General features: G+C 48.1%; 1 protein-coding gene across 7 annotated transcripts in view; it reads left to right on the top strand.

The window, feature by feature from the left end:
• The window catches only part of CBFA2T3 (CBFA2/RUNX1 partner transcriptional co-repressor 3), a 352,675-nt gene that overhangs the window by 308,454 nt on the left and 28,532 nt on the right, over nt 1-15,689 (top strand). For all 7 annotated transcript variants that reach the window (XM_085639117.1, XM_085639120.1, XM_085639118.1 and 4 more), the window contains 2 exons: nt 3,701-3,942; nt 8,157-8,246. In XM_085639117.1, coding sequence (XP_085495243.1) covers nt 3,701-3,942; nt 8,157-8,246 — 332 coding nt within the window. The remainder of the gene's footprint in view (nt 1-3,700; nt 3,943-8,156; nt 8,247-15,689) is intronic.

Raw genomic sequence — 15,689 nt, forward strand, 5'->3', positions numbered from 1 at the left:
AGGACCTGCATCCCAGCTGTACAGCAGCTTGAAGAATTCTATCACCAACTGGGAGGCGCTGGAATATCCTTCCCAGCTGAGAGGCAGCTGGAGGAGTCTTCCCTGAGAAGAGGCTGTGGGGGATCTTCAGCTGAGCTCAGGCCTGGTGTGAAGGATTCTGGCCTCTGCTGATAGGCAGAGAGGAGATGGTAATGATGAGGTAAATGTTCCATCAAGAAACACACAACTCGGCCAGAAAGAGGCTACAGGAATGCCCCCTGAATTGATAAGGAGAACCCTGTCCTACCTTTGCTGAAAGAGCGCTTGAAGTTCATACCATCAGCCTGAGCAATGGATGTCAGGGCCCACATCTCTGCTGAGAGGAGGCTCCGCGCCGCTGCTGACAGAACTTGAAAATGGCCTCGCCTTTTCAGAAGGGTGATGAGGATGTCTCCGCTCACCTGTGTCAAGCTGGAGGGAGCCTTCAGCTCAGATGAAGGGTTGTGATCTGAATGATTTCTTCAGCTCAGGGAAGGCTGGGGCTATGCACCCCACCGGTGAAAAGGCTCAAGGACCCATCATTTCGATGGAGAGTCATTTGTGCAGCTCTTTAGCTATGCAGTTTCACCTTGAAAAGTGAGCTGGCGCATTTACTTCTTTGGAGACTGGTAACCTTCCCCTACCTCAGCTGATTCATGGTCACTGGATTCTTCACCCCAGAGTAGAGGTGGTGGTAGGTTTCTTCACCTCAGCTGAAATGCATGACTCCATCAATCAATCAATCAGAGGCTTGTAACGCACAGCTACTCACCCGTGAGGGTCTCAAGGTGCTGGGCTGCTGGTTCCTGTTGGTAAGGTATCATTCAAAGAGCTGTGTCTTGAGGTACTCCTTCCTGAGCCAGGTCTGGAGGTCATACTTGCATCAGACCAACCCCTCACTAATCTAGAAATTGATGGTTCTGTGATCTGCAAGATACGGCCAGTGCAGCATGCACCTATGAGTGTTCATCCTCTCCAGTTACAGGGAAGGTACCAACCCTCGTCTCAGGTAGGAGAAGACTGCAGGGTATCAATCTTAGTCCAAATATGGTCAGGGTAGCATTTGTGTGTGAGTGTTCACCCTTTCTGCTACCAGGAGTTGTACCCACCCTCTTCTCGGGTAGGAGAAGGCTGCAGGTTAGCAATCTCAGTCCAAAGATGGTCAGAGCAGCAGCATTCTGGTGTGAGAATTCACCCTTTCTACTTCCAGGAGTGGTACCTACCCTCTTCTTGGGTAAGAGGAGGCTGCAGCTTACTCATCTCAGTCCAATGATGACCCAATGACCTAAGCAGCATTCATGTATGAGTGTAGTTCTTCTCTGCAAACCGGTATGGTACCCAACTTCTTCTGCGGGTCCTTCACCTCGGTCGAGATGCAGCTAAAGGAGCTTTCCCCTCAATTAGTAGAGATGGGGAGTTTGTGACCTCACTCTAGAATAGGTGGTCAAAGCTGTATCCATTTTCATGTCATCTGAGAGATGGCTGGGCAACGGTTACCTCTGCTGAGAGAAAGTTTTAGCTCTGCTGAGAAGAATCTTGAAGGGTTTTTAGCATGCAAATGCAATGCTATAGCATTCACTAGGAGCACAATTTACAAGTTTGGTGATACGTGAAACGCTTTCCACTTTATGAAGGAAACTAAAAATGGAGCAGAATCCACTGTCAGAATTTCCTCCACTTAGGGACAATATCGGAAAGGGAATTCAGCCGGTGCAGTTAATGAATTTAAAGTTTCTTTCAAAAATGGGAGAATTTTCAGTTCTCATCAGACCCTAAATGAGGCCTCAAAATTATCAAACCAAAATACTGGCATGGGCCCCTAAAAACGTTAAGACTGATTTAGAATAGTAGATTAAGCTAGGCCAAATTGTTGGTGTGTAAAGTTTAAGTAAATGTCAGCATTATTGTAACAGATGTAATTGTCAAGATCTCTGCGTGTTAAAATGTTGTGGGATGAAAATATGACATGGAACCAGAAATTAATGTCTGAAGGACAACAATATTCAGATTGGATAAGTGGAATAGCTTAAAATGTTGCTAATGAGCCAAACACAAGGAGAGTGGGCTTAAATCAAAGAGTTTTGAGGTTAGCTGTCCAGCACAAACAACTATAATGCACTAGAGTATGATGGAAATATATTTGAGGTCATGTCATGCCTTCTTTCTTGGAAGGTTGCAATCTGTACATTTTTAGGTCTCTCGTAAACCAAGACCTTTTTTTTCTTCAGTCAGCCCTCTTTATCCATTAGTCTGCTGTGGTGTCATTCGTATTTTGTAGGGGTGTTCGAAGTTTGCGTCATTTGCTTTTGCGCAATTATGTGAAATTTCATGAAATTACGTTTGATTACATGAAATTCAAATCCGTCATTTATCACTGTATTTTAGCGCAAAATGCATTCTCAGATCAGTTTTTGATGCGAGGATGCATTTTGTGCTTAAAAATTGCAAATACCACAACAAACAGCTGCTCACTCTATTATTACCACGAATGGTGCATAATTATGTGAAGTTGTATAACTCTTAAGTATATATAGATATATATTTTCACATAATGTCTGTTTTACTTAGCCACGGTACCAACAGCTATCCCAACACTGTTACCAGGCCACTTGTGTGCTGCGTGCCTTAATACAACCCCATTCACAAACAAAATAAGCATTAGCAAAGCTAAAGGTTGTCAGCTACAACCAGACCTGTTGGATTTGCCACTGCTTACTTAGCATGTTTTAACATCCTTTTGAAGTACAACTTAAGTAAATGTCCAGGTTTTGTAAATGTACAAAGAAAGTTGAGATTGATGTCCTCTGTTTAACTGGTTTACCACTTAATCATTCCATAAGGAGGTGTGAATGGGCGGAGGTGAGATGGAACGGGCTTAGATGTAGAATGGGGTGAGGGACAGGTAGAAGACAGGAGGATAACTGGGAAGAAGGGCATTGTAGCGTGGAAGGTGCGGGGGGGGGCCTCTGGCTGGAAGCTGAAGAGAAGTCGGAAGGTGCTTAGGGGAGCGGAAGATATTTGTAAGGCACATGCCAAGTGGAAATGGGTGATGGAGATGGCAGCGAGAAGGGAAAGCTGCGTGATGGGTGATAACCAAGTGGCAGCGAGTGGCTTGAGATGCTCGTCCAGCAGAGGGTGCATAATGGGACCGCATCTGCAGAGCCCCATTTGTCATATGAAGGCCATTGTAGGAAGCTGCGTTACAGCACCACCTCAAGTGGCCACAAGAGGGCGGGCGGTTGCAACAAATGGTCTCTAAAATGACTAGTTCCAAGGGGAAGGGAGCGCCTTAATGCAAAATATAATTTTGCCGAGGACTCTGAAAATCTGTGGACATCTGTCGACCTTATTCTCATTTAACAGCAGTTTCGTTGTGTTTATGTATCTGTATATGCGGGCATGTGGCGGACACAGGCAGCCATATTAGCCACATTAAGTGTTAAATGCACATTGGAGCAGGTGAGGGGAGTGTGGCGATTAAGACAGTGTGTGCATTGGCAAGAGGCGCCCTGACACTTTAACTCGGGGGGTGAATCTGATTGTTTTTATGACCGGCCTGACCGGCCAGTGCCTCTGAAGGGCCTCTATTTGGCATGTGGCTGCCTCCCAGTTGCTCAGACTAGAGTCGACCCCTGCTTGTAAATCGTTTGGCTCACCCTTTCTCTTCTCTCTCTCTCCACAGTAATGAACGGGAACGGCCACTCCCCAACCGCCATCAACGGAGCTCCCTCGACGCCCAATGGCTTCAGCAACGGGCCCGCCACGTCGTCCACCGCCTCGCTATCCAATCAGCAGCTCCCGCCGGCCTGCGGCGCGCGCCAGCTCAGCAAGCTCAAGCGCTTCCTCACCACGCTGCAGCAGTTCGGCAACGACATCTCCCCCGAGATCGGGGAGCGCGTGCGCACCCTGGTGCTGGGGCTCGTGGTGAGTGCTGCTGCTTTGGGTCCTTCTCAGAACCAGGGTTGGGGTTCTGCCTCCTTGAACGTCGAGCCTGACTAGAGACGTGCCCCCTAGGCCAGGGGCCTAATGCATAACATTTGTGTATTTTGACCAACTTATATGCCTCTCTCCTTATGAGGTTGGAACGATGAACCATAATTGGGCGCCTGTCTCTGGACGATTCTCAAATTGTTATCAGCCTTCTGGCGATAGGTCCACAGGAAAAAGTCAAAAATACTTAGCAACCCGCACTACTGACCACAATACCAGAGGAGAACTCGAGTACTAGACATGACCCCCGCCCCCAAATGAACCTATAGAGTGGAACACAATACCACAGCTGTGATCGCAAGAACCAGGCACAATATCACAATTCTGACCACAGGCACTAGCCACCAGTATTTGCCACGCGGCCTCTATAACCAGAGGCCACATTTTATCTACATGTGACTGCCAGAACTGAACAGTCTGCTCCATGTGCTCACATACCGGACTGCAATAGTCCAAATGTACCCTATAGATATAAACACAATACTCTAGATGTGCCCCCCTCCCAGAAACCAGAAACGATACCAAAGATGAGATCTCTCAAAACACTCCAGGAATAACAAATCGTGGGGGACAGTGAAAGTTGGACCACAGCTAGACAGCAAATTGGAAATCATGGGGTACCAGTGAGAGAGGAACCGCATCTAGAGAGCGAGTTAGAAGTCAATGGCTGACGGCGAGAAAGGGACGAGGGCCTAACACGAAGGGGAGACTTTGAGGGATGAGGGTCTGACAGCAAGCTAGAAATCGGGGGGTGTCCATGTGAGCGGTAAAATGGCCAGACAGCGAGCTAGATATCAAGAGGTGACAATAAGAAAGAAACGAGGCACGTGCTTAATTTGAGCCGGTGCTCGGCACAACACGTAATTGTCAACACTGGTGCTTGTGAGAGTCTGCCACTAGGTGGCGCTGACTGGCAAATTTAGAGAGGACCGCAACAACAGTTAATCATAAATTCAGTATACATTAAAAATTACTGTTGCCTCTTCCCAAGTCATTCTTATAGCTTTGGGGACATGAAATAGTCCGAATTGTCACACTTGTAGGAGTGTGATGGTTTGTAGTTGTGTTCTACTATCATTGGCAGCGCTGGCAAAGCCAATGTGTGGTGCAAGCTACAGTGACCTCCTGACTAGAGCCCTGGCACTTATTTTTTTTTTAACAAATTGAGCACTGAACGAGGGCCTGACAGCAAAGACATGGCAGTGAGGGATGAGGGCTTGACAGCAAGCTAGAAATGTGGGGAAGGCAGTGAGCGAGGCACAGGGCCCGACAGAAAGAGAGAAATCGGGGCCTGATAATGATAAAGAAATTCCTGCACAGCAGTCAGACCGCTCCTCCCCAACCGGCTCTGGGCTGAGTGATGGGGTTCAAGAGCTCTGGAATAGGGGTTCAGGGCTCTGTGATCTGAACTAGGCATCTTGGATGTGGTTTAAATAACACAGGGTGGAACAAGTGCCTGTCACATACCTTCGAAAAGTATGTATGTCTCTTTTCCCCCATATACAGCTTCCAATCAGCATTCCCATCCACACTGCTATGTCCCCACATGAGACATTTTGTGCAAAAGCTGGGAGGAGGCCAGGCCTAATGGCTAGAGTCGCTGACTTTGGAATCTGAGAGCCCAGTTTCAAATCTCGGCCCCAGCACATTGTATCATCCTGGCAAATCACTTAATCTCCCTGTGCCTTAAAAATTGTGAAATGTAATGCATGAATTGTATTTGTGTAGGCCCCACTTGATGTATACAATTCAGTGGAATATATCCCATTCTCCCGAGTAATGTACAGCACTCTGTTGCTCCCTAGCTAGGTTTTCGCTATATAAATACCAATACAAACAAACATACGTACATCACCCGTCACACAAAACTAAGCACTGGGTGAACTATTCACATCCGATATAGGGCATCGTGAGCTTTCTACCTACTCCATGAACAATGCAGGTCTGAAATCCACCGGCCTGTGTGATTCTTGGGACCCAGGGCCTGTGCTCCCTTCTTTGGGCAAGGACCGGGTGGATAGCAACGCTCAGTCAACAGAGAGAGCAGCTGGGGCATATCAACAACCGGTGGGGAAAACAAGAGGGAGAGGTGCGAAGAGGCTCACCCTGATCACAGGAGCTAAAAGAGGCACATTAGCTAATGCAGAGCTCTGAAGAGGTCCCGTGTCAGGTGCGAGATCTCTAGCAAGTCCTTTTTTTATCGCTCATCCTTGTGCATTTTTGTACTCGCAGCCTTGCGTTCACTGAACAGCCCACTCCTGGTCTAGGGCAATACAAGGGAGCTGCTGATGAGAGATGGCCCCTCTGTTCTCAATACACCTGTGATACACCCAGGCCTTCTGGTCAACGGTAGGCCCGGAAGAACTCTCTTCGCCTGATCCCCGCCTGACAGTGCTTAATTTGTAAAAATATAATTGCTGGGGCCCTCGTCAGTGGGCCACTACAGCTTGGTAGCTTGCCCGACCCATTGCCCCTGCCAGTGCTTGCAATGAGCATTGACAGTGACAATTCAGACCAGAGGCGCAACTAGAGCCAAATTTCGGGGGAGGCTGCTAATTTTTTTTGGGGGGGGGACTAATTCTTCCAGCAATAGGCAGAGTGGAGATGAAGGGGTGAAAAAACAACAAAGCCTCACAACAAAGCCTTGTTAACACGTAAATGGTCTTTCAAAGAACTGTAAAGTACTCGGATGCTGCTGCGATAAGCTCAAAAACTGTCTGTGTGTGCGCCCAGGAAGCTGTCTCAGCCCAGGCTGACACACCACGGGGGGCTGAAGCCCTTTGAGCCCAAAGGGCGTTGTGCGCCTGATTCTGAATATTCCAGGCCCCCAAAGCTATAACAATGACTGGCGGTAGGTATTTGTCATTTTTGAAGTATATTGAATTGTTTTGCTTATATTTAAATTTGACATACAGCTCCACCATGTGGCAGACTGTTATGAGTGCCCGTGTTGACAATTAAGTACTGGGGCCCAGCACCAGAAACCAACGGCTCAAATTAAGCACTGCTGACAATAGACTGGCACTCCAGTTCAGTGGGGTAAACATTTAAGGGAACTAGGAAATGCAGCTCATTGACCCAAGGTTCATCAGCCTTTTTGTGTGAGCAGGATGACCATCGGCCTTCATCTTGCCAAGACATCAATCTTTCAAGGTTTCCCTCTCATTTAAGAAACCTTCGCGCCACCAGTTTTAGCATCCTAGACCGGATGCCATTTTACTGCACTAATATACAATATACAAGTAGCATATAAAACGGCATGAAACACTTATCAGGAGATTTCCAGGACTGACTGTGCAAGCGATGAATCACTAAAATAAACGAAATGTAGCTAAATTGAACTTCAAAATAACTTAACTTTGAATGAACTGAAAGGCATCTGCAAAAATGCATTGGAGGGCGACTAGTGCAATATGCGAGAGAGTGCGAACCACAACTGTGACCTATTACAGTCTTGATTGTGTTCAATTGAACCCACAAGTGTAAAAATACCGGTTTGTAGAAGGAAGCCCAAGACTGGAAACCCCGCGCCCTGTAACATGGGATCAGATGAGCACCCCGCGACTGAACTTTGACTGCAGCCATCGAGTAAAGAAACGTCACAGAACAGAATGTACAGTACACACCAGTGCTGCTCACTCAGTGACCTAGACACCAATGGTCAAGTAGATTCCTGTTCTGTGAATGCAGCGGGGGGCTGGTCAATAGGCAGAGCCAGTTGCCCATCTGAGCAATGCCTGTATAACATAGCATACAATAACATAACAAAATATAACATTTGCATGTGTAAATCGCACGTTCACCTAAGGGTCTCTTGGCGCTGAATAACAGGTGTTTGATACCCAACTCAATGCCTCCCTTGTGAATGTCTCGCCCACAGCCCTAGCAACAACCATTTAGAGGTTCTTTCTGCTATCCCACTTTCTGAGATATCAGATTTCCACATAAGGAGAGGGTATCTCTGCTACCATTCGGTGTAGTTATTCCCTGATCTACCTTATAAAGCGTGTCTTCTCAACCCCTCGATGGAGACGGCATGATGCAGATTACGCTAGGTCCTCATGACCTGAGGCCAGATTCCTTATCAATGACCTGGGCTGATGTCTCCGAGTGTGTATATGGCTCACATTCACTTTCCCTTCTTTCAGAACTCGACGCTGACCATTGAAGAGTTTCATTGCAAGCTTCAGGAGGCCACAAACTTCCCCCTCCGGCCTTTCGTCATCCCCTTCCTCAAGGTAGGACTGCTTAGCAGCTGTGTTTAATGCAATGTAGAGCTCAGGGTGTTGGCGCTGTGTCTGGTGCTATCAAGGTTTGAGGCAGAAGAGCTGTATTTACTAACGGAGAGGATAGATGCTGCCAGAGCTCTTGGATGTAGTAAAAAATTGACGCCTCTGAAGCTGTGTTTGATGCTATCATGAATTGACGCCTCTGAAGCTGTGTTTGATGCTATCATGAATTGAGGCCTCAGAGCTGTGTTTGACGCTATCATGAATTGATGCCTCTGGAGCTGTGTTTGATACTATCATGAATTGACGCCTCTGGAGCTGTGTTTGATGCTATCATGAATTGAGGCCTCAGAGCTGTGTTTGAAGCTATCATGAATTGACACCTCTGAAGCTGTGTTTGATGCTATCACGAATTGATGCCTCTGGAGCTGTGTTTGATGCTACCATGAATTGAGGCCTCAGAGCTGTGTTTGACGCTATCATGAATTGACGCCTCTGGAGCTGTGTTTGATGCTATCATGAATTGACGCCTCTGGAGCTGTGTTTGACGCTATCATGAATTGACGCCTCTGAAGCTGTGTTTGATGCTATCATGAATTGACGCCTCTGGAGCTGTGTTTGATGCTATCATGAATTGAGGCCTCAGAGCTGTGTTTGACGCTATCATGAATTGACGCCTCTGGAGCTGTGTTTGATGCTATCATGAATTGATGCCTCTGGAGCTGTGTTTGATGCTATCATGAATTGATGCCTCTGGAGCTGTGTTTGGCGCTATCATGAATTGAGGCCTCAGAGCTGTGTTTGACGCTATCATGAATTGAGGCCTCAGAGCTGTGTTTGATGCTATCATGAATTGATGCCTCTGGAGCTGTGTTTGATGCTATCATGAATTGATGCCTCTGGAGCTGTGTTTGATGCTATCATGAATTGAGGCCTCAGAGCTGTGTTTGACGCTATCATGAATTGAGACCTCAGAGCTGTGTTTGACGCTATCATAAATTGAGGCCTCAGAGCTGTGTTTGACGCTATCATGAATTGAGGCCTCAGAGCTGTGTTTGACGCTATCATGAATTGAGGCCTCAGAGCTGTGTTTGACGCTATCATGAATTGAGGCCTCAGAGCTGTGTTTGACGCTATCATGAATTGAGGCCTCAGAGCTGTGTTTGATGCTATCATGAATTGAGGCCTCAGAGCTGTGTTTGATGCTATCATGAATTGAGGCCTCTGAGCGGTGTTAGAAACAGTAGAGAATTGATGCAGCCAAGAGTTGATGCAGCTGAGATTTGATGCAGTAGACAATCGATGCAGTAGACAAGTGAATTTTCCGGAACTGTTTTTGATGCAGCGTACAATTGACGCTACCAGAGCTGTTTGATGTAGTAGAGCATTGGCACCGATGGAGCTGTTTGATGCTGTCAGGAATTGAGACTGTGGGCGCTGCGTTTGTTACAGGAGAGGATTGATGCTTCTGGAGCTGTTTGATGTAGTAGAAAATGGACACAGGTTTGATTCCATCAAAAACTGAGGCAGCAGAGCTGTGTTTGTAGCAGAAGAGAATTGCTGCTTCTGAAACAGTTTTTGATGCAGCATAGCATTGACGCTGCCAGAGCTGTTTACTGTAATAGAGGATTGATGCAGATGGAGCTGTGTTTGGGGCTACCAGGTACTGAGGCTGCAGGGCTGTGTTTGATATAGGAGAGGATTGATGCTGCCGGAGCCGTTTTATGAACTAGAGGATTGATGCGGATGGAGCTGTGTTTGAGGCTATCCAGAATTGAGACTGCAGAGCTGTGTTAGAAGCAGAAGATAATTGATGCTTCTGGAACTGTTTTTGAAGCAGCATATAATTGCGGTTTCCTGAGCTGTTTGATGTAATAGAGTTTTGATGCTGATGGAGCTGTGTTTGAGGCTATCCAGAATTGAGACTGCAGAGCTGTGTTAAAAGCAGAAGAGAATTGATGCTTCTGGAACAGTTTTTTGAAGCAGCATAGAATTTCTGTTTCCTGAGCTGTTTGATGTAATAGAGTATTGATGCTGATGGAGCTGTGTTTGAGGCTATCCATATTTGTTGCTGATGGAGCTGTGTTTGAGGCTATCCATATTTGATGCCGATGGAGCTGTGTTGGAGGCTATCCAAAATTGAGGCTTCAGAGCTGTGTTTGATGCAGTAAAGAACTGATTAATCTGGGACTGTTTTTGATGCAGCATAGGCTTGCTGCTGCCGGAGCTGTGTTGTATTAAATAGAAAACGAATATTGCCAGAGCTGTGTTTGATGCAATTGAATATTGATGATACAGAGCTGTGTTTTATGATGTAGAAAATAGAAGTTGCCAGAGCTGTATCAAAAAAGGGCTTGGATGAGTTGAAACTTCCCCAGTGTTGCCAGTTACAGACATTTACATAAATTCAAGGGTGTTAAATACGTCACACTGGGTTTACTCTTTACCCAGTGACAAGAGTTATACAGGTGCAGTGGTTCTTAACCCTTCATCATACTGGTATTCACAATGTCACTCCTTAATTAAGCCTTTTACAGGGGACGTTTCGTAGATATCTATTGTGCCCCTGCACGTTTCTCGAATCCTACAACAAAATAAGTTCCGGCAAACCTTGTAGTAATTTTTGGGTGATTTATTTTTTCGAATTTTTACTTTTTTTTGGTTAAATAGCAAATAAGTAAACCTGTAAATATCAGTTGAGGTGCGCAAAGATTGATTTATTTCTTCTTTTTTGGCTACAAATATCCTTACGTTGGGTGCTATCATTCAGACATACTGTAGTTGAGTCAGCCATCGTGTTTCGCCCTTGTGTGGGTAGCGCATTGGGCTTTATCAGGGCTTAGAAAGTTTCAGGCAGAGATAGTGGACCCTGTGTCTGGTCATGTTTGTGCAAGGGGAAGGGGTCGCCTTAGCATACGTTGGGAGATGTATGACCTCCTCCCCATGCTGGCGAACAAAGTCACCCTCTGGTCGGGTGCAATTACGTCATGATTTGATCCTGTCACGGGGACAAAGGAAGAGTCAAAAGTCGAAAAATTAAATACCAGGCAATACAACAAGATTTACGGGAACTTATTTATGTTCACTCTAGATACCAAGGGAACACCAACTATGAAAGTCTTAATGATGAAGTAATCCGTGTGAATACTAGAATGAGAATGCATTAAGGGCCTCTACGCTTGTACAGAGCTGTGTCTGGTTGGACAGACCCATGAGACTGCCAGATCCTTCCTTGATGCAGCCGAGAAGGGAGGTTTGATGTGACCTAAAATTGAAGTTTCCAGAGCTGACAGTGGGTGGCACTCCACTCTCTAATGCAAACGTATGTCATAGTTAGTCAATTAATCAATCAGTATTTATATAGCACAACAGTATCACCCCTAGGGGTATCTGGGAGCGTATTTTGCTGTGTCTGCATCGAGAGCCAGGTCTTGAGTCGCTTTCTGAAATCTGCAGGGAGTGTGTTGTTCAGCGGGGGAGGTCATTCCAGGTCTGGGGAGTGATATAGGAGAAGGAGCAGACCCCGTTGCAATGGATGTGTGGGGCCGTGAGGGTGAATGAAGCAATGCACAACCATCTTGCGGGCATGTGGAAGTTCATACGCTGGTTGATGTAGGACGGTCCTTGGTTGTGTAAAGCCTTGTAAGCGTCGTGCGTGAGGCTCTTGAACAGGCATCTCTTCTGGATGGGGAGCCAGTAGAGGTTTCTGAGGTGAGGGGTGATGTGGATCCCCTTGGGGAGGTCTAGGATGAGTCTGGCTGCGGTGCTTTGTATGGACTGAAGTCTCTTGAGGAGCTGGATGGGAATTTCAGCTTAGAGCGCGTTGCCATAGTCGAGGAGGCTGGTGACGAGGGCCTGTGTCACGGTTTTTCTGGTGATGATTGGGATCAATTTGAAGATTCTGCGGAGCATGCATAGGGTGTGGAAGCCTAATCAGGAGACTATGTTCACTTGTCGTTTCATTGTTAATTGGCTGTCGAGGATAATGCCAAAGCTGTGTGCGTGGTCTGACACTACGGATGTTGGTTAGAGTTCTGCTGGCCACCAGCTGCGGTCTCATAAGGAGGTGTCTTTTCTGTAGATCAGTACTTCTGTTTTGTCGGAGTTGAGTTTGAGGCAGCTGTCTCTCATTCAGTTGGCTACGACGGTCATGGCATTGCAGAAATTGATTCTGGCATTGGAGGGGTCCTCCGTGAGCGAGAGAATGAGCTGGGTGTCATTGGTGTAGGAGATAATGTTCTGTCCGTGGGATCTGACGATATCTGCGAGGGGGGTCATGTAGATGTTGAATAGGATGGGGCTGACGGATGATCCTTGGGGTACATTGCAGATCATGTCTTTGGGAGTGGAGGTGAAGGTAGGTAGACAGATTCTGAGTGTGTCCGGAGAGGAATGAGATGACCCACTTGAGGGCGTGTTGCAGAATGCGGAAGTTGTGGAATCTGTCAGTAAGGATGTGATGGGAGACGATGTTAAATGCTGCTGAGAGGTCGACAAGGATCAGGGCCTCTGTTTCTCCTCTGTTGAGGAGAATTCTGATGTCATCTGTGGCAGCGATCAGTGTTGTTTCAGTGCGGTGGTTGACCCGGAATCCTGATTGTGAGGCATCGAGTGGGTGGTTTAGTTCAAGGTAGTCGGTGAGCTGATGGTTGATGGCGTTCTCGAGTACCTTGGCTGGGTATGGGAGTAGGGAGGTCCGCCAGTAGCTTTTGTGGTCGCTGGGTCCAGCAGAAAGCTTCTGTAGGAGGGGTCTAACCCCTGCACGCTTCAATCTACCTGGGAAGGTTGCTCTGGAGATGGAAATGTTGAGGATGTTGGTGAGTCCTGGGCCAATTATGATGGCTCTGAGGTTGAAGAGATGGTGGGAACAGAGGTCAAGGGCCATGCTACAGGTTTTCGCAGAAACCAAAGCAGTGTGCAGTTAAAAAGGATTATTCAGTAGAGCAGTGTGCAATTGCACAGGATTGTGCAATAGTCAGAGCTGTGTGCAGTTGTACAGGATTGTGCAGTAGTCAGAGCTGTGTGAATTTACCCAAGATTATGCAGTATTCAGAGTTGTGTGACGTTTCCCAGGGATAGATATGCGGTAGTCAGAGCTGTGTGTATTTGCAAAGGATTATGCGGTAGACAAAGCGGAGTGCGGGTACACAGGATTATGCAGTAGTTAGAGCAGTGTACAGTTAGATGGGATTAAGCAGTAGTCTAAACTGTGTATTTGCAAAGGATTATGCGGTAGACAGAGCTGTGTGCGGGCACACAGGATTCTACAGTAGTTAGAGCAGTGTGCAGTTAGATGGGATCATGCAGTATTCTGAGCTGCGTGTATTACCAAAGGATTATGCGGTGAGAAAGAACTGAGTGCGTTTACACTGGATTATGCGGTAGTCAGAGCTGTATTTTATAAAGTTGCACGTTAGGGCCATCTGGTGATCATTTGCAATTCATTACCAATCTTCCGCCTTGGCTCCCCCTCTAACGCGGAGTTCGCCCGCTCCTCCGGAGGGACACGCGCATTGGCATTTCTGTCAGATAAAATATTCACAGCAGATGTTCGCTGCTGGCTTCAGCTGTTCGGGTTTATCTGGACGAGGAGAAGGAACACTTCGCATCGACATTGCGTGGTTTCATCTGGGACAAGATGTAATCCTTTTCCCAGGCTCGTTTCACGCGCACAGCTGGCAGCTGGCATGGAGCTGTCGGAGGGGGTGAGACGTTGCCCTATGGTAGAGGGCCGCGCTGTCGCAGTGTGCTATGTGGACAGGACTCTGCAGTGTGCTATTGTGCGGGCTAGTACCCTGTGGCAGAGGGCCACACAGTGCGCTTGTGGAAAGGGCCGCGCCGTCGCAGTGTGCTATTGCAGTGCCCTATCGTAGAGCGCCACCCAGTGGACAGGACTGTGCAATGTGCGGGCTAGTACCCTGTGGTAGAGGGCCACACAGAGCGCTAGTGGAAAGGGTCGCGCCGTCGCAGTGTGCTATTGTGCGAGCTAGTACCCTGTGGTAGAGGGCCACACAGTGCGCTTGTGGAAAGGGCCGCGCCAACTAGTGCAGTTGTAGACTGCCAGGCACTACACTTCTTTGGTGTGGGGCGCTGTGAGATGTTGCAGACTGCCAGGCACTACACGTCTGTGGTGTGGGGCGCCGTGAGATGTTGCAGACTGCCAGGCACTACACGTCTTTGGTGTGGGGCACTGTGAGATGTTGCAGACTGCCAGGCACTACACGTCTTTGGTGTGGGGCACTGTGAGATGTTGCAGACTGCCAGACACTACACTTGTGTGGTGTGGGGCGCTATGAGTAGTTGTAGACTGCCAGGCACTACACTTGTGTGGTGTGGGGCGCTGTGAGATGTTGCAGACTGCCAGGCACTACACTTCTGTGGTGTGGGGCGCTATGAGTAGTTGTAGACTGCCAGGCACTACACTTGTGTGGTGTGGGGCGCTGTGAGATGTTGCAGACTGCCAGGCACTACACTTCTGTGGTGTGGGGCGCTGTGATATGTTGCAGACGGCCAGGCACTACACTTCTGTGGTTCCGTCAGCTGTGGCAGACTGCCATGCACTACACTTCTGTGGTGTGGGGCGCCGTGAGATGTTGCAGACTGCCAGGCACTACACTTCTTTGGTGTGGGGCGCTGTGAGATGTTGCAGACTGCCAGGCACTACACTTCTGTGGTGTGGGGCGCTGTGATATGTTGCAGACTGCCAGGCACTACACTTCTGTGGTGTGGGGCGCTGTGAGATGTTGCAGACGGCCAGGCACTACACTTGTGTGGTGTGGGGCGCTGTGAGTAGTTGTAGACTGCCATGCACTACACTTCTGTGGTGTGGGGCGCTGTGAGATGTTGCAGACGGCCAGGTACTACACTTCTGTGGTGTGGGGCGCCGTGAGATGTTGCAGACTGCCAGGCACTACACGTCTTTGGTGTGGGGCACTGTGAGATGTTGCAGACGGCCAGGCACTACACTTGTGTGGTGTGGGGCGCTGTGAGTAGTTGTAGACTGCCAGGTACTACACTTCTGTGGTTCCCTCAGCTGTGGCAGACTGCCATGCACTACACTTCTGTGGTGTGGGGCGCCGTGAGATGTTGCAGACTGCCAGGCACTACACGTCTTTGGTGTGGGGCACTGTGAGATGTTGCAGACTGCCAGACACTACACTTGTGTGGTGTGGGGCGCTGTGAGTAGTTGTAGACTGCCAGGCACTACACGTGTGTGGTGTGGGGCGCTGTGAGATGTTGCAGACGGCCAGGCACTACACTTGTGTGGTGTGGGGCGCTGTGAGTAGTTTTAGCCTGGCGTGTGATGTGCACTATTGAAATCGGCTACTTGGTGAACTGTTCTGGGAGCCCATGCAGTGCACTATTGCAGGGGGTTCACAGTGCAGAGTGGCAGAGGTTTGCGATTACCCGCCCTGATATTGCAGGGTCACAGAGACGTGTTGTGGGGTATTG

Source organism: Triturus cristatus, chromosome 12 (assembly GCF_964204655.1).
Source record: "Triturus cristatus chromosome 12, aTriCri1.1, whole genome shotgun sequence".
NCBI lineage: Eukaryota > Metazoa > Chordata > Amphibia > Caudata > Salamandridae > Triturus > Triturus cristatus.